The sequence below is a fragment of the Euprymna scolopes genome, chromosome 4, assembly GCF_053919585.1.
Source record: "Euprymna scolopes isolate OS-2025 chromosome 4, ASM5391958v1, whole genome shotgun sequence".
Classification (NCBI taxonomy): Eukaryota; Metazoa; Mollusca; class Cephalopoda; order Sepiida; family Sepiolidae; genus Euprymna; species Euprymna scolopes.
The window spans coordinates 14,329,666-14,355,709 of record NC_136485.1 but is presented as its reverse complement, the minus strand read 5'-3'; the positions used below and the strand labels follow the sequence as shown (position 1 = coordinate 14,355,709).

Below are 26,044 nucleotides of genomic sequence, written 5' to 3'. Positions count from 1 at the left end.
TCGAAATAAATATTTACACATAAAATTATTTATGTTAAAATAGTTTAATACAAAAGAGTGTCAGTTTTCATAACTAGCACAAATAAAAATGTTAACTTGGTTAAAAAGAATGTTACAACGTAAACTAAATAACGTAACGAGATAGCTTGAAATACGCGTATCAGTTAGTCAGGCGTTGTGAGTCAGAGGTAGCAGCCCCAGTCGGTAGTCAGAAGAAGAAAGCCGGTCCACGGACCGTAATGGCTCAGAGTAGGGAAAATGTCGATAGAAATAATCTAGGGCCAGCGTTGCAGCTTTCCAATGAGGGGAAATCATATACCACTAAGGCTTCGAATATAAATGCCCCGAAACTGTTATCAGTCCCTTTTGTTAAATTGTTATACGTCCTATTTAGAAAATCATTATGCGATCAATAGACGCATTCATACGTAGAAGAGCTAAAATATCGCCGCGTGAATATATATACACGTCAATGAATACACATCATATATACAACTCCCCCATGTAATACAGAACCCCACTATACAACATTTCAGCCACGATCCCTCTTTAAGAGGCTCTGTTCGTCACCCTTATTTCGGTTTTCTTTTCTAAATTGGTCATATAAAATCTACTTCGGCAGTCAGGATTCCGGAATTCGAAAAATGTCACTAGTCCATCCCTGTTGACTTTTGATAACTGAGATTTCATCGCATGTGATCTCAGTCGCCTTGGAGGGGCTAATGTTGGCGCGGTAGACCTACCAGTGGATGCACAGCATGTTTCGAATTTAAAATTGATGAAGTTATCCAGAGCCATTAGGTGATAACGATAGGTGTCTGGAGCATAGAGGCAGTCGGTATTGGATGTCACATTTGATGCAGCATCCGATAAAAGATGATTTTCAAGGTATGTGAAATTACTGAAGGCCTTTTAAGACTTCTCTGAATATTATTTATGTCTATGTCATCAGTCGCGAGTGTTAGAACACATGTAGAGAATATGGTGATAAATTGAATGATGGTGAATTCAATTCTCAAAGTAATGAGCCTTTCATAAACACAAATACATGGTTTGTTTAATTTTGGAAGAAAATAGTTTCTGATTGCACACTCAGTTCCATGAGTTTGGAGTTGGTTTGCGCCCAGACCATTCCAAAATAAAATAAACTGTCCATGGTCTTCTCTCAATTGTATTTCTGCACATCGCGTGTCACTCAAACTGATAATATCAAAATTAGAATTTTGCTCGGAATGATGACTGCCTGGTTTCCTGAGCGACCAGAATTTTTGTTGTTGATTAGGGTACAAGCACTCCCTACCCTGAATTTTAAAGTTTCATTCTTTGTCTTCAGTTTTTCTACTTTGGATTTTCATATGCCTATTGGTTTCTGCTGAAGATAAAAATAATATAAGGCAATATAAAGGAATTGAATAATAATTCTTGAATTTGATTTCGAGTGCTGAAGATGACCATTCTTGACAAAAAATCTCAGATATGGGATTTTGAAGCAGAGTAGGTTTAGAAGTCTCCTCTAACACATGCCTCTTAAGGGGTGACCAGAACTGATTGTTAAAAGGGCTGTTCATTTGTAGATGCAGCAAACTCACATTTATCTAGATTCTTCCAGAAAAGTTGAGCGCCATTACACATTCCCGTGTCATTTCTTGTACTAAAGGTTTCCAGCTATCAAATAGCCTACGTTCGTTGTCAGTCACCGTCCGCCAAAGGACGTTTTTACTAATTGTTGACGATACCATTGCCTAAACACAGATACCTTTCTATGTATTATTTTTTCAAGTGTACATAATGTAACATACTTTTCTTTCACAAATTCAAATTTGCAGTTTCCAATGACAAAGAGGTCTTGACGACTGGAGAATACAGACGAGTCGCAAAGTCGTAATATGCTGAACCAACTTCATTATGTTTCTTCTGCCGAGGAATACCGTCGAGTTTGAAGGTTTCTGTTAGAGTTACCTAACCCTGCACCTTTAATTTGACATCCTTAAACACATGACAGTAATATAAGGTAATGACAGAGCAACAGGGCATTTCATCACACCATGTGTGTCTTAACTATCGGGGCGCCAGACTACCAGGGGTTTATTTCAGGTAACTCAGCATTAGCTTTTGGATCTCCCGAACCAAACCGTAATGTAGGGGAAAGGTCAGTTATTGAGAACGAATGACACTTGCCTTTCGCAAAAGCCTCCTATGTAAAAACAGATCGCATAACGTGAAGATGGGAGTTAGTTTCCGGAAGAAATGCTTTAGTTATTTTGCAATAGTTTCTGAAGATTTATCTCACGCCAAATCTCTCAGCAATTGTAACACCCTACATAAAAGTCTGTTTCTTCGTTTATTTATGACATCAATTAGAAAATTTTACAAATAAATAAATAAATAAATAAATAAAATTTCATGTCTAAGCCTATACATCAATTTTGAAATTCAATTCTTAACAATATTAAAGTTCAATTTTCTTATTAAACAAAAGTAGTGTAGTTCTTACCCCATTACTAATAGATTCTAAGCTCGTTACCCAATCCGCCGGAGAATTTTATTTGTTAAATACACATTTATTTTATTTTACCGCTTGTTAACACTATTAACGTATTGTAGTAAAGCGTTTATGACAATTTTTAACAGTAATATATCATGAACTTCTTCTGCAGTTAATTATTAAACTAACAGCAGCGACTGATCGTACGTTTCTCATTCATTTTTATAAAACTTATGTAACGAAGTAGTGCGCTCTTGTTGTAATAGAGCGTCGAAGAGCGAGAAAAGCAGCAGCCGCATTTAAAACACTTTTACAAATTAGCAAGTATGTACGCGCTGACGTCACACGAAGTAGAAGGAGAGAAAATAAAAAAGTGCATCACGTGGTCAAGAGGAGAAGCAAAGTACGTGCCGGGAAAATGAACATGTGAAAACGAGGACGAGAAAGCGCTGGCTATGGCCGGGCTGAGGTGACGGGAGGGAGACTTTTAAAAAGCACATTTTATATGGTAGAGCGATATAAAACACGTGTGCAAAACGACTTTTGAAAATAATGTGATGAGTTATTGTTGGAAGAATCACAAATAAATGCCGAGTCGGATGTTTCTTTATTTCTTCTTTTTTGTTTGTTTGTTTTAACCTTTGTGACGAAATCTCACACAACGTGCCGATCCGAGCTTTGATAGGCAGCGACACGGTTACAGTGTAATGGCTATGTTACACTAACAGCACAAACAGTTTAGATAAGATAAATATCTAAAAGCGCTACTGCTATTGTTACGACTACGTGGTTTCAAACATTTCAAAGGTACGCAGGCATATTTCGCGTAAGATTAATTTATAGAATTGTTTTTATAAACTTCGCAGTTGTATCCATCTATTAATACAAAATGACTTTTTAATTATATATGTGGAAATTGACTCTTTATTTATATATATTTCACGTATATAATTAAACAAAACAATGCAGAAAACTTCTGTAAAAATAATTAACGCAACAATGAACAAAACTTCTGTAAAATAATAAACACACCCCAAAAGTCTTTACATAAAATAAACACAACAATACACGAAAATTGTGTCAAAATAATAACCACAAAAATGAACAAATATTCTGTAAAATAATAAGCACAAACAGTAAAAAATAGGTACAAATAATAAACACAACAATAAACAAAGATTCCGTATAATAAAAAACACAACAATAAAAAATCTGTACATATAATAAACACAACAATTAACAAAAATTCTGTAAAACCAAGGTAGCTGATCAGCGGCTTGGATCCCACCAGTTTTGGCAAATAACAAATAGGATCCTGAACAGAAGTGTGCGTTCTATCCCAACCATTATCAATGGACCAGAGGACATCTCGTCAGCGTCAGACAAGGCCAAACTATTTGCAAAGAACTTTGCAGCTAATTCTACCCTATGCGACGAAGGCCATCAACTCCCCATATTTCCTCCTATAACACAGAACAAGCTAGGTAACATACAAATATCTGTGCATGAGGTCGCCAAGCTAATAAAGAACCTAGATTCCAGTAAAGCAACTGGCCCTGATGGCATCCCAATTATAGTGTTAAAAAAGCTTCAACCAGAACTTGCTCCCATACTTACGAAACTATTTAAGCGCTGCCTTAAGGAGAAGTGCTTTCCGACTCCCTGGAAAACCTCATCAGTTTGCCCTGTATTTAAGAATTCAGGTGATAAGTCATCTCCTTCTCAATACAGACCAATAAGTCTCCTGTGTGTTATGAGTAAGTTGCTGGAATCCATATTAAATAGAGAAATAGTCAACCACCTCAGCAGGATTAACCTTCTTAGTGACACACAATATGGTTTCCGCTCTGCAAGATCTACCGCAGATGTGCTGACGGTTATATCCCACAGGATTAGTGAATCTCTTGACAAAGGCTTCCTTTCTAGGGCAATTGCTCTCGACATATCAAAGGCCTTCGACAAGGCATGGCATAAGGGTCTACTTCACAAGATTTCCAGCTACGGTATAACTGGAAATGTTTTCTCAATCATTAAATCATTTCTCTCCGATAGGCTCATAAGAGTAGTGGTAGATGGACAAAAATCGGAGGCCTGCAATATAAATGCTGGAGTCCCTCAGGGCTCAATCCTGGGCCCAACTCTCTTCCTGATCTACATCAATGACCTCCATAAACACATACTTAAATCATTCGTTGACATCTATGCTGATGACACGACCATCTACGGCAACACATCAAAGGCTGTAAATGACAAAGTTCTCTCTGATTCTTTCTCCTCTGATCTCGAGCGCGTGGTTCAGTGGGGGAAGATGTGGCTGGTTACCTTTAATGCATCCAAAACCAAACTGCTATCCTTACATCATCAACGCTCTGATCCCCATCTGGCATCAATTGTGATGGATTGCTCTCGTCTGGGTGAGGCCCTGTGTTTTGACAAGCTTCTGGGTTTGACCTTTACTCCTGATCTGAAATGGAACACGTACATCAAATCTGTTGCCAAGGTCGCTGGAAAGATGGTGGGATCCTTCTACCGCTCCAGAAGATATCTCACTACTGATGCAATTCTCTATCTATATAAAAGCCAAGTACGTCCAAGGATGGAATACTGTTGCCATATCTGGGCAGGAGCTGCTAAAAACAGCCTATCCTGCCTTGACAGAGTACAAAATAGACTTCGTGGCTTAGTGGGGGATGCCCTTTTCTCTACCCTGCAATCTCTCTCCCACAGAAGAGACGTTGCGAGCCTGTCCTTGTTTTATCGTTATTTCCATGGCAGATGCTCGTCTGAACTCCAATCTCTGGTCCCCCTTCGCCAATCTTTCACGAAAAACACCCGTCTAGCTGAATCCACTGTGAAAAATTTCCCCCACTCTATATCTGTGCTTAAATCAAAACGCAGATTCCATGAACAAAGCTTCTTTCTTAGAACTGCACGCCTGTGGAACTCTGTTCCGTCTCTCGGCTTCCCTCCGGACTACAACTTGGTTGTCTTCAAGTCCAATGTTAACAAATTCCTAATGAACCGCCCCCTTAAGTAAACATTTCAGCAAATCTCCTCACTAACGTAATGTACTTGCAATAACCCTTATCCCTGAGTGGCTTCCGGGCCTTGATAAGTGGTGATCACTGTGTAAAAAAAAAAAAAAAATAATAAACAAAACAATAAAAATATGTACAAATAAAAACACAACAATACACAAAAATTCTGTATAATAAAAACACAACAATAGAAATATGTACATATAATAAACATAATAATACACAAAAATTCTGTAAAAATAATAAACACAACAATTAACATGAATTCTGTAAAAAAGTAATAAACACAACAATAAAAATATGTACAAATAAAAAACACAAAAATACACAAAAATTGTTTAAAAATAATAAACACAACAATTTTGACACCAGGAGAAAACGAACGCGCACATATCGTAAATAGCAAAAACCTTAGAATTTGACTCCTCACTCTGTAGTAAAATGGAGCATGAATAGATGATAGCATTTAATGATGATAAGACTTTCACTTTAGCAATTTATAAAAATATTCTCCAGCACTGATTGTCATGATTAATAATACACTAGCGATAAGCTCATTTTCCAAACTTTTAGGATTAATATTCACAAACATCGTAAATTGGATAATATATGAGGATATTACCAAGGTTGCTGCAAGAAAGATGGGTTCTCTCTTCCGTGTTAGAAAATTACTCATACCTGATATTCCCTATATTTACAAAGGCACTACTCGTTCATGTATGGTGTATTGTTGACACATCTGGGTTGGTCCATCTACTACTAACCTCTCACTCTTAACGTACAAAAAGAGTCTCGAAAGTAACACATACTGCACTATTACCAAACACCAACCCCTGTCCCATCGTCTAATGTTGCATCTTTGTGCCAATTTTACAAGTATTTTAATGAAATGTGCTCTGGCGAACTCGTTGCTGTGACCTCTTGTCGTACATACGCTCGATAAAGCAGCAAAACCCCACTATTTCATAGATAGCGTAAAACCTTCTACTTTAATAATTTCTCATCTTGAACTGCTCTACTTTGAAATTCCTTTCCGGTTTCCTGCTTCCATGCGTGTACCAACATGAAGAAGTCCAAGTATCACGCGATGTGCATCTCGTTTATCAACTCCCTACATATTGTTCCTGTAGATAAGGTTCTAAATCTCACTATCCCTTGCTTGAGGAGAAAAAGAGAAAACGTACTTCGAATAATGACCAACCTTCTACAATAAGTAAAGTTCAGAATTCTTCTTACAATCTGTCTTATCTCTTAGATTACGGTATTTCAGAAACATTTAGAGAATTAATCGATTGCAGATAAAATATCTAGTATCGTCTGTACTCGGATGAACTGTTATTTAACATGCGATATCCAGTGGCAGTTCTACTGAAATCTGCCCTGTCAACGAAATATATTTTAACATAAATAAAAAGAATGTTTTCCCCTTTTGTAAGAGTATCTTGTGTAGGAGACGGGGGGTCTCGTCGTGGGCGACGAAGCGTTTCACTGAAGAACCACAGCAACACACAGCAAACCAACAAACAATGACAGCCACGGCGCGAAGGTAACTAACAAAGCTCAGCTGACTGCATGAATAGAAACGGAACCCAACGGTCACTGTACTAATCGCCACGAACGTCAGAACCCGACTGCCTCGCACCTCCAATGGACCGATTTTTATTCCTCAAGATGGCCTAGCTAATTTGCATCCCCGCGAGATCTCGCGCGATCCTGCGAGATTCCGTCTCTAATAAAAGCAGGCAGGCGCCATCTTGAAACTCTTTCTTCCGTTGCCCCGACCACAGGATCAGCCACCACCCCACACGCCAGGCACACACGGACCCTCTTGCGCCGAGGGCTACGGTTAGTCTCACACTCCCCCCTGGTCTCCAGATCACATACGTGACACGGCGGACGTGGCTGTTTGATTCGAGCACTCCTGCGGAGGGGTATTGCCGGGACTTCCTCATCGGAGCTCTCAGAAGTGGCATCGGAAGCATCAGCATCAGCATTAGAGCTCGCAGTTGAGTCATCAGGTCGATGGGGCACAGGTTGGATCCATCGCTCATCGTCGGATGACTCGCTCCTTCCACTGCCTGCCGATTGGTCAGCGCTTAGAGCGGGCCGGACATCCCTTACGTGGCGCGGAGTATCATCGACTAGTATGGCCTGTTCACTGATGACGCCGGTGACCCGCCCCCTCCAAAAGCTGCTGGTGCACCGGCCGCCGGGTGGCTTCACCCAGACGGTGTCTCCCACTTGGTACGTCCCCTGGGGTTCTCGTTGGTCGGGTAGACACACTTCAACGTCCTTGACGCGCACGTGGTAGTGATGAATCGCATCAGCGGGCGCACTGCCGCCAGTCACGGTGTCCTTAGGCGTTGTGTTGTATCTGTAAACCGCCTCCGCGATCGTACACTTCTTCCTGGCCGCGATCTTCTTCACGGTTCGGTGGCATCGCTCCGCTATGCCGTTGCCGCTCGGCACATACGCGCATCGGTGTCGAAGGCGGATCCCCCAGTTGTCCATTAAATGCCTAAATTCCCTGCTGCAGAACGCCGTGTCGTTATCCGTGAGGATCTCCTCAGGCGTCCCCCTTTCGTAGAATATGGATTCCAATTCGTGGATGACACTGGTGGAATCCTGCCTCGCTAATTGGCGCCAAATCGCGATCCTCGTTGGCCCGCAGTCTATCAGCGTGAGGAAGTGTTGGCTGCCGTAGTGGGTTATATCCATACCCAACCGACTCCAAGTCGCGTCCACTCCCAGCTGTCCTTTCCGCCATCTGGCTGGGGCGGGGTCGATGGACTGGCACGTTTGGCACTCCCTGACCACTGCTCTTACTGCGCTTTTTGTTATTGATGGTCTAGCCAACTTCACAAAGTAGTAGGTCCGTTGTACTCCGGGGTGCCCACTGTCGTGATGTATCTTCCTGATTACGTCCTCCACGACGGAGGCAGCACACAGAGGCAATGGCTTAGCTTCTTTCTTCATAGCCTCATACCATCTCCGTGGTACCCGAGTGAGCTTGTCGGCGAGGTTGTAGTCCGAGGTGACGAGCACTACTTCTATGGACAGGTTGTACTCCGTCACCAGTTTTTTCACAGTCTCGAGCCTCCGTCTTATCAGCATTTCGCTGGCTGCCTTGGTGCGTGCCCTGGCCTTGCTCGTGAGTGTGTCCGACACCCAGTGGTGCACGCAAAGTGAGTCAGTGTGCACACGCAGTTTCTTCACTTCCCATTGAAGTGCCAGGTTAATGCCCTTTATTACAGCGTCGAGTTCTGCCAGGTTGATATGGGCAGCATCATTCGCCGGTCTCAGCCAGCAGGCATCCTCAACTACGGCCCCATCTTTCTCCAAAACTACACCGATCGCTAGAGAACTTGCGTCCACCCACACGCTCAGTTCGTCTCCCTGCACGCACCAGTCCCCTGTGGCGGGGTCATTCTTTTTCACACTAGCGACGGTCTCCTTTAACATTCGAACCAATAGTTCGTCGGTTATCTCATCGTCCCAGCCTTTGGTGACCGCATTTGCCCTCCTTTTTATGACGCCTGTCGCTGCACGAACCCATCCGCATACTGGAAGGTGCCCCACAAGTTTCCCGCACAGGGAGAACACGGCACGTCTTGTGTAAACGTCGGGTACGTCGGGAACTGCGGTTCCACGCCTCCACTTCAGGATCCCTCGCTCCTCTTGAACGCTCAAGCCCAATACGCGGGCACCATCCTCAAGCCGCTCAGAGTCCTTGCAGTTTAGACCAAACTCGGCAAGTTTGGATCTTACGCGCGAAGAGGACACAATATCTTCGTTCACGTATATATCGTCAATATACGCCGATGTTCCCTTTCTGATCCATTCTTCTTGTGACAACACGGCATTGACGATAGCCTTCATTATCTGGGGTGCTACGTTTAGCCCAAATCCGAGTCGCGTAAGACAGTATCTCTTCCCGGAAAACATCACTGTCTGGAAAGGCCACATCGCCTCGCCGATCCGGACCTGCAAGTATGCTTTTCTCAAGTCCAGTAGGGACACATTGGACCCCTGCCGGCGCCACTCTCGCAGCTTGCTGGCGCAGACGTCGGCGTCCGCTGTGAACGCATCAACGTGCGCATTCAACTCACGGTAGTCCATTACCGGCCTCACCTTTGACTTGTTAGGTTGGGCAACTGCCATCAGCGGTATCAGGCCCTTGGGGGGGTCCAAGTTTGTCATAGGGGTATGGAATCAGCCAACCGTTCTTAATCCATTCACGGAGCTCGCTTTCGTATGCAGGCCTTATCTGGTCGGGCATACGGTACTCTGCCACTTTGTTTTGTAGTTTGGCCGGTTCCTTGTCTTCTGACCACCTCCAAGTGGCGGTCCACGCCTTCTGTTGGTCGTCGAATTCCGCACTGAAGTCCGGCTGGTCGACTCTTAGTGCTGCACACACCGAGGGCCTATCCTGAAACTCTACAACGCCAGCGCGCGTTATGCGCACGCCGCCCAGGGCTTTGATGGCATCGTAGCCTAGCAACAGGTCGAAACTCAGCGGCTTTTCGCGTGTCACCAGCGCTTCGACGTTGGCCGAGTTCCCAGTTCTTGTGCGAATGTGTACCACACCCACGCCGCAACACATTCGTATTTTTCCAGTAATGGTAGTTATCCTGACGTTCTTCTTTTTCCACGCCCGACAGAAGTCCGCACACACTATGGTGCGGGAGCAACCGGAATCAAGGAGGGCTGAACATAACGTGTCATTAACTCGAACCTGAATGACAGGGAGCGCCTTGTTTATTTTCTGTTCGGGGAAGAGGTCGGCACTGGCACCTTGTCCCCGTCCCCGTTTCCCGCACAGTCTCGGGCCATGTGCCCAGTCTTGTTACAGCGGTAGCAGCGAACAGCCGTCGACCGCCTTCTACAATTTCTTGCCATGTGGCCCCGCCCGTTGCATCTGTAGCAGATGACATCACCTTGCGGGCTGGGTCCCTGAGACGGTCCTTCGCCACTTGGTGGGGCCTGTGCGACGGCGACTACCGGTTCCTGCACCGTCGAGTCATCCTTCATTATTGTCCTGGCTCTGTCCACTAGGTCACTCAGCGGTAGTGAGGACACGGTAGAGGTTGCTCGCAGGAGCTGCTTTGCTCCAGCGGGGAGTCCTGACAGGAATTTGTAGGCTAGGGCCCTCTCGGGAAGACCGCCGAACAACACCGTCAGCTTCTTAAGTTCGGCGAGATACACGTCCACAGTTTCGCCCAAGCGTATAGACCTCGTCTCAAACTGCTCCCATGCAGTGGCGGGGTCAGTGGCGAACGCCCTGTACAACGCCGCCTTGATACTCGAGTAGTCACACTTCTCCTCAGCGCTGAGTTGCTGATATACAGCGAAGGCCCCGCCGGTCAGACGCAGAGGAATCACGCGCTCGACATTTTTCACGCCGGACAACTGACAATGTAACTCGACCTACTCAACCCAGCTGAGTACCGGGTCGGATCCGTCGAATTCCGGTATCAACTTTAGATCGAACCTATCCGCCATTGAAGAAAAGAAAACCAAGTTCAGAGTGGGGGGGCCAAAATAGCTTGTAAGAATATCTTGTGTAGGAGACGGGGGGTCTCGTCGTGGGCGACGAAGCGTTTCACTGAAGAACCACAGCAACACACAGCAAACCAACAAACAATGACAGCCACGGCGCGAAGGTAACAAACAAAGCTCAGCTGACTGCACGAATAGAAACGGAACCCAACGGTCACTGTACTAATCGCCACGAACGTCAGAATCCGACTGCCTCGCACCTCCAATGGACCGATTTTTATTCCTCAAGATGGCCTAGCTAATTTGCATCCCCGCGAGATCTCGCGCGATCCTGCGAGATTCCGTCTCTAATAAAAGCAGGCAGGCGCCATCTTGAAACTCTTTCTTCCGCTGCCCCGACCACAGGATCAGCCACCACCCCACACGCCAGGCACACACGGACCCTCTTGCGCCGAGGGCTACGGTTAGTCTCACACCTTTAAATTGTTCATATATCATAAACATTTACATAATTTTGCAATGATTGCAGAAATAATATGTATTGAAATTAAAATGCAAAGAATATTTTGTAAAACTGTTTAAGTCGACATAATTCAATTTACGATGGTTCGTTTAATTTTAGAACAATTCATTCTGAAATGTTATAAAATTTTATTTTTACCAAACAAAGGATACATTCATATAGTTAGATTTTACATTTTACTTTTAGCGATGGAAGCTAAATGATTACGGACACAGACTGACACCGTGGTTGTACTAAGTTCGAATCCTATTTGTTCGCTTTCACTTACGATGTTGACAACATTCATTTGGCCCTCCCATAAATAAACGATGCCCTTCTAGAAAGAATTCAAACAATGGAGATATAGTAGAAACGAATGCCAACATACGACAAAAATGCATCGATAAAAAAAAATCCTGTCGATCGGACGATCTCATTTTTTCACATTGCCACGGGTTTTTTTAGTTTATAGGTGATTCAAACAAATGAAACGTCATTATTTTTTCTTGCAGCGTCCCGGCTCATTAAATCGATCGATGAAAAGGTCGATCCGTGCGAAGATTTTTTCGAATACGCCTGCGGTCGGTGGGTGAAGAGACATCCAATACCTGATGATCTGTCGTCCATTGACACATTCACAGTACTTCGAGATGAAGTGATTAACATCCTTAAAGGTAAGTTAAACACATATTTAATAACAAGAATCTACATTGAACACGTGTTAAACAATCCTTGCAATTGAATGGTATAAAAATAACTTGATGCTTTTTATGAAAGTCTTAACTCCATCTTCCTTATCTTGTATATCGAGAGTTTGTACAGGTTGGAATGATAAAAGTGTTGCCCTAGAAAAGGCGATATGATTCTATTTCCGTTTGAGGAAAACCACCTTTCTTTATTTGTTGCAGACCGTCTACTGATAGGCCAGTTGTGTATAAATCCAAAGAACAATTATGTCTGAAAGTGACACAATATTCAACAAGCGAGATCGGAGACGCGCCGCTGTACAACTCATGCTTTCTACCGATCCAAGTTTTGACAACATGTTATGTAGCTGATGTCTGGGACCATCCGATACATAACGGTTAAAATAAACCCCCTTTAAGAAACTCGAAAGGAGGGCATCGAATATCGATTGTCCATCAGTACAAAGTGACAAAAATAATTACGGCGTAAACAGAAAAATCGGACTACGATTTTTTGTTTACAAAGTGAAGTGATTGTGGGGGAGATCGCATATTTTGCTGGAATGGGACATTCCTTTGCGAGAACAAAGAAAGATTGGAATGTCCTGGAAAAACAATTATTGTCAAGGCTTGAAACGTGTTTGTGAAGGCACGTGCAATAAACAAAAACAATAGTCGCCCGGCTAAGAAAAAATGGGTTACTGGAGATCTGGGTCAAATGCAAGCAATGCATTTGTAAACAAAACTAAAACTTGCCTGGGAATTGAAGAATCAATTATCGACAATAGGAATGAATTAATCAATCAGTGGCAAGCAAGCAGAGATCGTAATAGTGGAAAAATACTGGAACAAAAATCCTGTCAATATAATAACGTTATTTTTGGAGTCAAGAGGAGAGAAGCAGGTCTGAGGACCGCCGAAGGACGTGCGATTGTCGAAGTGAAATCACTTTCTTCCCCCCCTCCGATCGCTCAATGAAAGGAAAGCCAAGCCACAGAGATGAACTATTTGATAACACTTTATGTACGGCTTTAGTTAAAAATACATTTTTATACGAAAAGCAATCGTGACTTACGTCTTTGATTTATGTTCTGAGTTACGCCTGATCGTTATGTGCATGTCAAAACTTTGTTTCAGATACAGACGTTGTTGTGACAAGCTTGACAATTGATAAGTCAGCGCGAGTGAAAAATGTCCGGTCAAAGGGAAATAACCATGCTGTCTTAGCAGTTGCCATGATCAGCGTTTAGCTCGAGTCGTAAACAACTTAAACTAGCGGACGATCAATGAAATTAACGGCTACTGCTTTTTTGTTACAACCGGGGAAACCTACTAACTACTACCGTTCACAACCTGGGGTCCTGCGCAACGTAACAAACATAACCATTGTCAGCAGTCCCCAAATAAAAATCCGGATGACAGGGAGGTGAACAACGTTTCCGACCACGGTTATGATCATTTGTGTGGTTTTAAGTAAGCGTCATATCATATCAATTTACATCTTCGGCTGGAAATCTTCAGTAATTTCTAAGTGTATTCTTTGTATGACCCACATTTCACCCTGTCTCTTAGAATATATTCCCGCGTTGCACATAAAGGTTACATCAGCCGAAAACGTTTGAGATATCACCCAAGATCAGTACAATAGTCCGAATAATCCAAATCATCCTCATCTCAAACATCCCGTAAAATTAATACATTGATTCGTTTGGCGTGGGATTTTTTCGCCTCGCCTCCAGAATTCTACATAAATTAGACAATTCCTGTAATGACCTATTCCCTGTTAATTGCGGTGTAATGTTGGTTTTGTTCTAGGAGGTCAACCCTCTCAACCTTTGCCATCTCTCCTTGAAAAGAGTTTTTTTTTATTGATAATCGCCTGAGGCGCCCTGCTAAGATACCGATGAGGCTGCACAGGCATATTTTGCAAGGTAGGCGTGCTCCTTCTCGGGAGCGCTGATTTCTCAATATCACTTTCCCACTCTAAGAACACAATTGAGAATTACTTATGATTTCTACCAACAGCCATGGCTGACGAAACGAGAGCACGCTATCCCTGTGGATTAAATAAAGAGTTTTGTTCGAAATTCTGTTTAAGTTCTTAAGTGCGACAGAAGATTTTCGAAAGTTATTTTCGAAAGTTGGGGGTTATATCGGCCGAAACGTTCTCCGAATAACATTTAAAATAATGACAGTAATTTGAAAAATATACATTATAGAATAAATATATTTTCAAATGGATAAAAATGTAGTATGTTACGTGTAAAGAATCGTTTATTCAAAGATGCGTTTTTTAAATGAATCCAGCTTGCATGATAACAACGGCCATTTTAATCGTTAATGACGAAATACGGCACAATTTGTGCCGGTTTGACATCCTTGTTATATACTATTTCTATTTTATGTTATATACTATTTCTATTTTATGTTATATACTATTTTTATTTTATGTTATATACTATTTTTATTTTATGTTATATACTATTTTTATTTTATGTTATATACTATTTCTATTTTATGTTATATACTATTTTTATTTTATGTTATATACTATTTTTATTTTATGTTATATACTATTTTTATTTTATGTTATATACTATTTTTATTTTATGTTATATCATATTTCTATTTTATGTTAGATACCATTTCTATTTTATGTTATATACTATTTTTATTTTATGTTATATACTATTTTTATTTTATGTTATATACTATTTTTATTTTATGTTATATACTATTTCTATTTTATGTTATATACTATTTTTATTTTATGTTATATACTATTTTTATTTTATGTTATATACTATTTTTATTTTATGTTATATACTATTTCTATTTTATGTTATATACTATTTTTATTTTATGTTATATACTATTTTTATTTTATGTTATATACTATTTCTATTTTATGTTATATACTATTTTTATTTTATGTTATATACTATTTCTATTTTATGTTATATACTATTTTTATTTTATGTTATATACTATTTCTATTTTATGTTATATACTATTTTTATTTTATGTTATATACTATTTTTATTTTATATTATATGATATTTCTATTTTATGTTATATACTATTTTTATTTTATGTTATATACTATTTCTATTTTATGTTATATACTATTTTTATTTTATGTTATATACTATTTTTATTTTATGTTATATGATATTTCTATTTTATGTTATATACTATTTTTATTTTATGTTATATACTATTTTTATTTTATGTTATATACTATTTTTATTTTATGTTATATACTATTTTTATTTTATGTTATATACTATTTCTATTTTATGTTATATACTATTTTTATTTTATGTTATATACTATTTCTATTTTATGTTATATACTATTTTTATTTTATGTTATATACTATTTTTATCTTATGTTATATACTATTTTTATTTTATGTTATATACTATTTTTATTTTATGTTATATACTATTTCTATTTTTTGTTATATACTATTTTTATTTTATGTTATATACTATTTTTATTTTATGTTATATCATATTTCTATTTTATGTTATATACCATTTCTATTTTATGTTATATACTATTTTTATTTTATGTTATATACTATTTTTATTTTATGTTATATACTATTTTTATTTTATGTTATATACTATTTCTATTTTATGTTATATACTATTTTTATTTTATGTTATATACTATTTTTATTTTATGTTATATACTATTTTTATTTTATGTTATATACTATTTCTATTTTATGTTATATACTATTTTTATTTTATGTTATATACTATTTTTATTTTATGTTATATACTATTTTTATTTTATGTTATATACTATTTCTATTTTATGTTATATACTATTTTTATTTTATGTTATATACTATTTCTATTTTATGTTATATACTATTTTTATTTTATGTTATATACTATTTTTATTTTATATTATATGATATTTCTATTTTATGTTATATACTATTTTTATTTTATGTTATATACTATTTCTATTTTATGTTATATACTATTTCTATTTTATGTTATATACTATTTTTATTTTATGTTATATACTATTTCTATTTTATGTTATATACTATTTCTATTTTATGTTATATACTATTTTATGTTATATACTATTTTTATTTTATGTTATATACTATTTTTATTTTATGTTATATACTATTTTTATTTTATGTTATATACTATTTTTATTTTATGTTATATACTATTTCTATTTTGAATAAAGACATCATTGTTTTCCTTTGATGTTTTTATTGAACAATTTTTTGTAATTCGAATCTTTAAGAATACCACAGTTTTTTACTCACAAATTCGGCATAAATTCTTTTTTTTTCAGATTTACTGGAAAGTAGCATATCACCGAAAGATATAACTGCAATTAAAAAGGCAAAAATATTATATAAATCATGTATGAATGAAAGTAAGTATTCACCTTTTTTACATTCCATTTCGAAACATTACTCCGTTTTAAAATTCCGTTTGTATCAATATTTGTTGTTACAGAAATTTTATTGTTATGTGGCAGTTTATTAAGACGTTTTGATTATATGAAAGTATATCCAGTTGCGGAGCTTCAATTTGAGGATTTTTAGGAAGTGAAGATTTACAAATTGGTTGTGACTATTCCCAATCTAAGTTGAAGTGGTAGTTATGTTAAATAGAATCCGTTTTATGCACATGGTAAAACTAAAATCGGAGTCATGCACATTTCTTATGGAAATCGCTCCAGTTAAGAGACGAAGCTACTTGATGCGAGGAGTTAAAAATACCATTTTTCAGATAAAAAAATTAACAAGCTATGCGTCTTAGATTGATATATTCCGATCCAGAAAAAACAATTCTGCCATTGTTATAGGAAACATTACCCATTAAATGTGAGTAAAAAAACTAAATAAGGGAAACGATAATAAACGCAACGAACATTATCTACTTTTCTTTTATGAATGAATTACTTAATAAAGCAATTGCACCATCCATACAGTCAAAACTGGCAAGAACTTGAAGCAAACTATTTCAACCAGTATTGGTTTATATGAAATAACAAAACACAGATTTTTTTTTTGGCTTTTGGGGGAATTATGCAAACTACCATTTTGATTTTCGATGACATTTTCACAAGATTTCGAAAACTTTCGAAAGATAACAATTTTTCAGTAAATGTTCTGTTGTTTACACATTCAAACACTTTTTAAATCATTGCAAAAAGTTTACACATTGCTTTTAATAGGAACTGTACGACTAATTATTACAACAAACTGTTATCAGAAATTGCATTGTTTCATCACGTCTGTAATGACGGCATCCGGAGGTGCTACGATATCGCGACGATTGAGGGCAAGATGACAAAGTGGCAGCCTTGATGGTTCGTCGAAAAACTAACTCGTAAATATGAAATCGCTTGACGAAAAGAAAACAATAGGCAGACAGGCTGCACAACGACCGCTTTAAAACCAACCTTCCCTCGAACCAAGCTTATGATCGTGCAGAATGGAGACAAAAATCTATTATTGCTGATCTCGCCGTAGTTCAAGATAAACGCGAAGAGAAAAAAGAAACATATTAACAAACGGTAAACACTTTGGGATTTGTTAAAGAAGATTAATCGATTACAGCAATACCAACATATCTATGATTAATAATGACCAGTGGGACCTGTGGAAATTCCACAGGGGACTCATTCATATGTAATATATAAATGTGGACATTCTGTAGATATTCAGCGTAAATGGAGACGCTCTGATATTATTGTAGCTATTCTGTTAAAACTGCAAAATTATTTATCCAAGCAGGGACGCCCGACTTAGACAGGTCGTAAAATATGCTTATATATGATATTCTAATTCTTGCAGATTTCGAATATATTATTATAGAGTTACTGTTCTGTCGATTTTTGTATATTATAAAGTTGCGATTCAAAAAAAAAATCTGTTTGACTTGTGTTCATTAGCTTAAGAATATATATATATATATGTATATATATATATATATATATATATATGGACGTTACCCTCAACCTAAACAATAGCACATACGAACCTTACCACAAACTTAACCAAAAAACTTTCTACATAGATTTACCGATTAAACCATCTGAAATACATGAGATCCATTCAGCGAGCATATCAGAAATAATATACCCAAGGAATTCTATAGAATAATAGACCAAAACTTTCCCCCGGATAATAAACTAAGCAAAATAATAAATAGAAACTCTGTAAAATTATCTTTCTCAACGTCCAGAAACGTAACTAACATTATAATCAGTTCCAACAATAGAAAAATCAGCAAAGTAAGGAATAACAACGAACTAGCATCAAACGGAAATATACCAAACAAAAAATGTAATTGTAGAATACCTGAAAATTTTCTGTTGGCTGGGAAATGTCTAACCTCGGAAATAGTGTATAAATGCGAGATAAAAACCGATAACACTTAGAAGATATATCTGGGAGCCACGGGAACAGTGTTTAAGGACAGATACAGAAATCACGTAGTAGCATTTTAAAAGGAACCTGGGATAGAAACTAATAGAGATGGCGTAAACGACAGCAGGGAAGTGGGCACAAAAACAAGCATTAGAAATAAAAACAAAAAGAAAAGTACCACTAAATTAGGTGATTGAATTAGGGAACTTAACAGAAATAATGAAAATTTTTAATTAAAATGGTCAGTAGTGAACAGCCCCGGGAAATCAAAAAGGTGCAATCTATGTTTATTGGAAGCCTTTTACATTGTGAATTCCAAAGAGAAAATTTTGAATAAAAGACTTGATGCCATACAGGGATGCCTTCATAGAAATAGATTTCTGCTATCACGCCTTAAATGTAACTGAGGCATAACCTTTCTACAACAATAAGGATCATCGGACGCCAGGATTAAATTTTAATGTAGAGTTAAATAGGTAGAATTGTTCCAATATAAATGAAGAATCCAAATCTAATATGCGAATATAGTTTCCTTTCTTCTTAACCGGGTAAGAAATATAAATAAAGTATATAGCTCATCTAGGAATTTTTTTTTTCTCCATAACGGCTATCATTCTTGTATTCAGTCGTAGCAGTAATAACGTTAAAATAAATAACATCCTCTTCAAATCAGTAAAACAACTCAGCAATTAATCTAGTTATTATTCAAAATTAAATTAGCAACTTGGCGGCTGTTAATCCATTTAAATATTAATTCAATTATTTTGTCATCTGACACCCGAGGTTGGTAGAATCCATGCTGACTTACTTATTCTCCTACTTCACGCCATGTTCTAAGTGTTTTTCATCCGTAAATGCAGGAGTAGACATATTCCCACCGGAGTAAAACACACTTGGAGCTATGGGTGGTTTTGCTGTCAAAATAAAAATTAGAGGACATACAATATTTTATTGATTTAGACAACCCAAGAACACAACGCATGAATTATATGACAGGAGCAGCATAAGTGATTAATAACAGATGTGGGTTAAACATAACCTATTCATTTAGATCAAAAACATAATTTATATATTCAATATGTTAAATAAGCCATTGTAAAACAAAAACCAACTGTAGGGGAAAGTTCTTAAAGACAAAAGAGTAGGAATATTATCCAAGATTTTTGCTCCTTGTTGAATGCAAAGCAGTGTCATAATATCTGAACCTATCTGATTAAATTAATTATTAAATCATAGTCGCCTTCTAGTAATCAATGAACCGAAAACATAAACGGCCTGAATTACCTCCCTTAAACCATCATAAGAAACAAAATCGACCCAGTTTCAAACAGAACTAACTAGCAGTACTTAAAAACTTAATTAGATTATCTCCCTTCAAATCATCCTAAGCAACGACATAAAAACATTTTTCAAGTAGAATAACTATGAATTTTCTGACAGTAAATAGATTAGAACATTTCACCTGAAATGTCCTACAAGGTTTATATATATTTAATACACCCATTTTACTTTATTCTCATATTCAATCAAATTCTAAACCTGCAATGGTTTTCTATCTATGTACAAATAGAACGATAATCTATAAACATTACTTGCCACTAATACGAAACTAAAACTAACCGTAACATCTTTAAAATGTTGTTACGGCCATAATATAAATATAGATACCAAATTAAAAAAAAAGTCTTCTTACAAAAATCAATCATTGAGAAAAAAAGGAATTTAGGAACTCAACAAATGGGATATATTTGAAAAAAAATTTTCTTTTTAAAATGGCTTAGGGCTCCCCGTAGAAACTTCACATAAATCTGTTCTTAAATAAGGATACGAAAATTAGGCGATACATTTATATTTAAATGGGCTTTTCCGTAACAACAACCAAGGTAAATGTTTCTCGCATGCTTTTCCCGTTAGGGATTCCCCTCTGCTTTTTTTTCTTTCTATTCAAAAAATGCTACATTGTCAAAGGTGTGTTTATTCATATAGTCTGAAGAAATGCTGGTTTCTGAAAATTTTCAAACGATATAATGCTTGAAATTGTCAAACTGGACATTGAAACAATTGTAAAATAAAATGAAATACACTTTTTGCTGCGATCAGCACCTTGTCTTGACGTCTTGATTTTGTAAATACAGTATATTAATGCTCAATTATGAAATGTGATACTTTTGTAGCTTAATCCTTAAGTCAACTATTTTTGGCTTAAAACCTATTAGTATATGAAAACTTACTGAATTACACGAACTCAGTATATTACATATATATATATATATATATATAATTTTCGTTCCTTCAGCTATAATCGAAACTGAAACCAAAACTTCTCAGGATTATTATAAAAAAATTAAATGACTTGAGTGCCATCAACTATAATCGAAAGCGAAATCAAAACTTATAAAGAATTCTTGATAAAATTATTTATTACAAGAAATGGAAGTACATAACAATTAAACGACCCGGATGTAAGCGTGACACGGAAAATATCACACACGCTATAGTATTAATATATAGATGAGTATAATATGAAATACTAAACAAGATGTTATGATACATTACATGCAATTGTGTATGCGGTAAACATCAAGCAATGTTTAGAAATCTTTTAAGAAAAATAAATGAGCACCTAGCGACGCATACTTGCAAGTGAAATGAACTTGTTTGCCTCAGAAAACACATAAAATATTACAGGATTTGATTCCCGTTTTTTTTTTTTAATTTTTTTTATTTTTTCAGCCTTAATTGAACAGAGGAATATGACACAACTCGAAAAAGTGATCCAAAATGATTTAGGCGGATGGCCAGTGCGGAATTCTAATTGGGCCCCGAAATCCTTTAACCTGGTCTCCACTCTGGTAGCCCTACGAAGATACAACGTCCAGCCAATCGTTTCTATCGCGGTGAAGATTGACAGTAAAAACTCAACGAGAAATATTATTACGGTAAATATTTTCTACAATTGTTTGCTACCGTTGAAAATTTACTTATGCATTTATTATATATATATATTCTTTTACACAGTGATCACCACTTATCAAGGCCCGGAAGCCACTCAAGGATAAGGGTTATTGCAAGTACATTACGTTAGTGTGGAGATTTGCTGAAGTGTTTACTTAAGGGGGCGGTTCATTAGGAATTTGTTAACATTGGACTTGAAGACATCCAAGTTGTAGTCCGGAGGGAAGCAGGCAGACGGAACAGAGTTCCACAGGCGTGCAGTTCTAAGAAAGAAGCTTTGTTAATGGAATCCACGTTTTGATTTAGGCACAGATATAGAGTGGGGGAAATTTTTCACAATGGATTCAGCTAGACGGGTGTTTTTCGTGAAAGATTGATTTATTCATTTATTCATATATAAATAAACATTTTACGTCTTTAAAAAACGATTTTTTTAAAGATTGATTCTTCTAGAGACATGTACCTTTTCTAATCGCCTGTAGAGGACTTTTGTTACCCTAACCATCTATCGGAAACATCGTGTCATGTTCGTGTAGCGATCTTATCAAATGCTTACTTAAGTATGAATAAAAGTACATAAATACATACACATATTGTCATAGCTTAAGTAAACGAGGCTGTTCATTTAACTTTCATTTTATTTGTCTAATCTGCTGAAGATGATTTTGGTTACTCTAATCAGGTATCCAAAACATTGACATGTTCAGTATCGCGATCATGTAGAATATTTATTTGAATATAAATAAAAAATATATTTTGCTTTCTATTGTTAATTACCTCGTTAAATTCAGTTGTTCTCACTTTTGAATACCTTTAACCTGGTATACGAACACACTCACACACTCATGCACACACACACATATACATATAATTATTTCCACAGTCAAACAATGTCGCAGTTCACAAGAGGCATGACAGCCAACAGACATGAGAGTGTAAATCATGTGGCTAATTACTTGATTCGAATGCAAGAGGTAGAAGATCTAGATAGGTATAAGGTCCGTCCCCAATCTTAACCTACATACACATATACATACACTCATACATACACATATACATAAATACATGCATCTACACTAATAAAATGGAATATATATATATATATATATATATATATATATATATATATATATATATATATATTGAAGAACCCTCGCCCTAAACCACAGGCACACACAGACACACACACATCAAAAAGGAAAAGAAGTTATGAAAAACTCAAAATATTCACCAAATAGACTCACCCCCCCCTAAAATAGACTTAACACTAACCGATTGAACCGTTGATTTGCTCTACTCGGGACACAAAATTTCAGATTAGCATTTCCCTGAAAAATACAATCGGTGCTAGCAGAGATAAAACGTTTTCCAAACAGAAATTCCACAAACTTTTAACTAAAAAAACCTTTATATAAGAATATCCGAAGAGAGCTAAACAAGGCTTGAAACGCGTTATAAAAATATTTAAAAATATTAAAAAGAAAAAGACAAAAGTCTTAAAAACCTATAATTATTCATGGCTACACACATTGGTTCACATTCAGTTATTAGAGTAAAAAAGTGTTCCGGTATGTGGGGAGCTCGACAGTGAAGGAATGGAACCTTGCTGACTGGCAGATACATCGGTGGTATCTACAAAAAGGTGGTATCAGCTAATCAAGTTATCAGCTGGCTACAAAATATTCGTTTTACAAGTTCAATGTAACAAATTATTTTTGAGAACTCCTTTTTAATAAGAACATTCTAATTAGTTTCATTTATCGTTACCAGCCATTACGGTTTTGTCTCAAAGTGTTAGATAACCGAGCATCAAATTATGCAGATGTTACGTTGTCGGTGGCAGGCGAAATCTTATAGCCGTATAACTTGTGTTCTGATGCTGACACGAAACGATGACGATGAGAGGGAGACGAGTTCTTTGATGAATGATGAAGAGAGTGTATATCATAGCGGTCTATATCATAGACCGTTTGTATATTTAAGATGTCAGATGACCATGGTATGTTCAAGGGTTGTGGCTAGTACATGTAAAACAGTTTATTTTAAACGACAAATAAACTCATAACTGGTTGTTCAAAGACGATATGGCACAATAGTTATATTTATATATAACAACATTTATTCTCTAGTCCCGGCCGGACATCTTTAGAGATTATAACATTCTGTTCACATTTTCGCTTTCTAGTGTCATACAAGAGACTTCTCGACTTCTAATTCAGACGTCTCCTCTTTCACTGTCCTCTTTTAACTAACTTGCATCTTTGTGCTTACGTCATTCGTCTACACAAAGACCTAACATGCGACTTCTCATTCACATTTTGTCTGGCCAAATGTATTGTTTATGTATTTGGCATAGCTCTTTATATGTTTATTGTTTCTAAGATCCCCGCTGCATTCAATAACTTATAAAAACTGCTTGTCCTCGTAACACAATCTAATTTTCATACCGATAATCATAAAGTTCTTTCATAATAATAATTTCTTAAAATAAACATCTAACTTTTAATAATAATAGTAGATCTTACAATCGACTATTAGCAAGGCGACACGGCGTTTTCCGGGAGCTTAGTGCATAAAAAAAGTTTACCTAACAAAGTCATTAACCTTAACCTCGAGTGGCCTTTTGGCCTCGATAAGCGGTCACACATTGGTAAACTGAGAACTTAAAATGACTTACATAAATGCAATTAGATTTCAGTGCCTGCTGCTAACTATATAATTTGATTATTTTGCATTTGTGACTATATTTCCACAGTGTGAGATCGTTACCGACTTGGCCAACCTATGTCTGGATGAGGTAAAATTATATTACGCAATCTCCTTCATATTAAAATAAATCTATTAAAAACTGTTCTTTCATTCGTGATCTTTCATTGGCTTATATCTATATATTTAGTATTCTTCTGAAGATGTAAGATAGTTGAAAACTCGAAAAAGAAATACAATTCAAAGCAACAACTATTATATTACATATACTGTATTCGTTTTCTTTTTCACAAACTCTAATATATCAAATAGCAACCAGAGTATCTTCTTTTATCTAAATAGCTTTGATGTGAGACATCGATATTTCATACTGATTTGCCAATTTGTTGTCTCCTACTTTTTGTTATGTTCGTTGAAAAAATGGACATCTTTATATAATTAGCGCTAGTAAATATATATATCAACCGTTGTATCATAGCGGCCCACATCCTAAGCGGATTAAACCGGCTCCTTCCGAAAAAGGAAATTTCGCGAGAACATGAAATTCTCAGTCCCATGGTATTCACAAATTATCATCCGTTTGATACTTTCCAGGCTCAATGTTGCTTCCGCCGGTGACATAACGAGAACCGGTATGTTATCGTGATTATGACGTCATATTATGTCGTTGTGGTGAGTTGGTTATTTATTTATATGTATATTTTAGTGAATTGTCTTTATCATTCGTGTAAAAACGGTTTGAAAAGAAAAAGTGAAAAGTTATAAAATGTTTGAACTTAAAAGAGAATAGCGTTAAAATAAAATGCACCTTTGATCCCAGTAAAAAAAAAGAGATCAGAAAGAAGATAAATTTAATAGATACGGTTGCACTTGGATTTTTTTCTTCGGCCTGATTGTATGAAATGTACAGTGACTAAATGTTTTCGCAAGTCATTATTGTACTTTGTATTTCATAAAATTACAGATTGTGGCAGAAACAATTCTCTAAAAATAGTCTTTTCCGATTATTATTATTTTTCCGGATTATTTTCTTATATATATATATATATATATATATATATATATATATATATATATATATATATATATATATATATATATATATATATTAAAGAGTGTTATAGATAAGGTCTATATGAACAAGAAGTGTTGCAGCTATGAAAAGCTCCACAGGTGTTGTTATCTCGAGCTATATATAGAAAAGTTGAGGGGTTTCAGATTTTAAAGCAATGGTTATAAATACCAATGGTATCTTTTAGTTAAAAAATACCTTTACCAATCAATGGTTTGGACACCGAGAGGCCTTCTTACGTTTTTTTTTTAATAAACATGGAAATACAATCTTACAAAGATTTAACAACTAAATTAGCTTCGATAAGCTTGCTAAAAAATTTTGGTGTCTTCCCTCCCCAACTTTTATGCCGATGAGGAGACGATATCCAGAAACATTTTAAATATTTCTCGATGCTTTTATTTTTATTTGTAAATATCGAATATATATATATATATATATATATATATATATATATATATATATATATATATATATATATATATATATTTGTTTTCTTAATTTCATTCATCCAGAGGAAGTCTCGAAATTGATGAATATAACTTGATATAACTTGATTTGTTTTTATATATACATATATATATATATATATATATATATATATATATATATATATATATATATATATAGTGTGTGTGTGAGACGATGAATTATGACCCTGAAGAAAATAATACCACACC

General features: G+C 36.5%; 1 protein-coding gene across 1 annotated transcript in view; it reads left to right on the top strand.

The window, feature by feature from the left end:
* Positions 1-26,044, top strand: part of LOC145266706 (neprilysin-1-like) — a 348,933-nt gene that overhangs the window by 157,196 nt on the left and 165,693 nt on the right. The window contains exons 3-5 of the mRNA XM_080122633.1: positions 12,037-12,198; positions 16,543-16,626; positions 21,365-21,570. Coding sequence (XP_079978759.1) covers positions 12,037-12,198; positions 16,543-16,626; positions 21,365-21,570 — 452 coding nt within the window. The remainder of the gene's footprint in view (positions 1-12,036; positions 12,199-16,542; positions 16,627-21,364; positions 21,571-26,044) is intronic.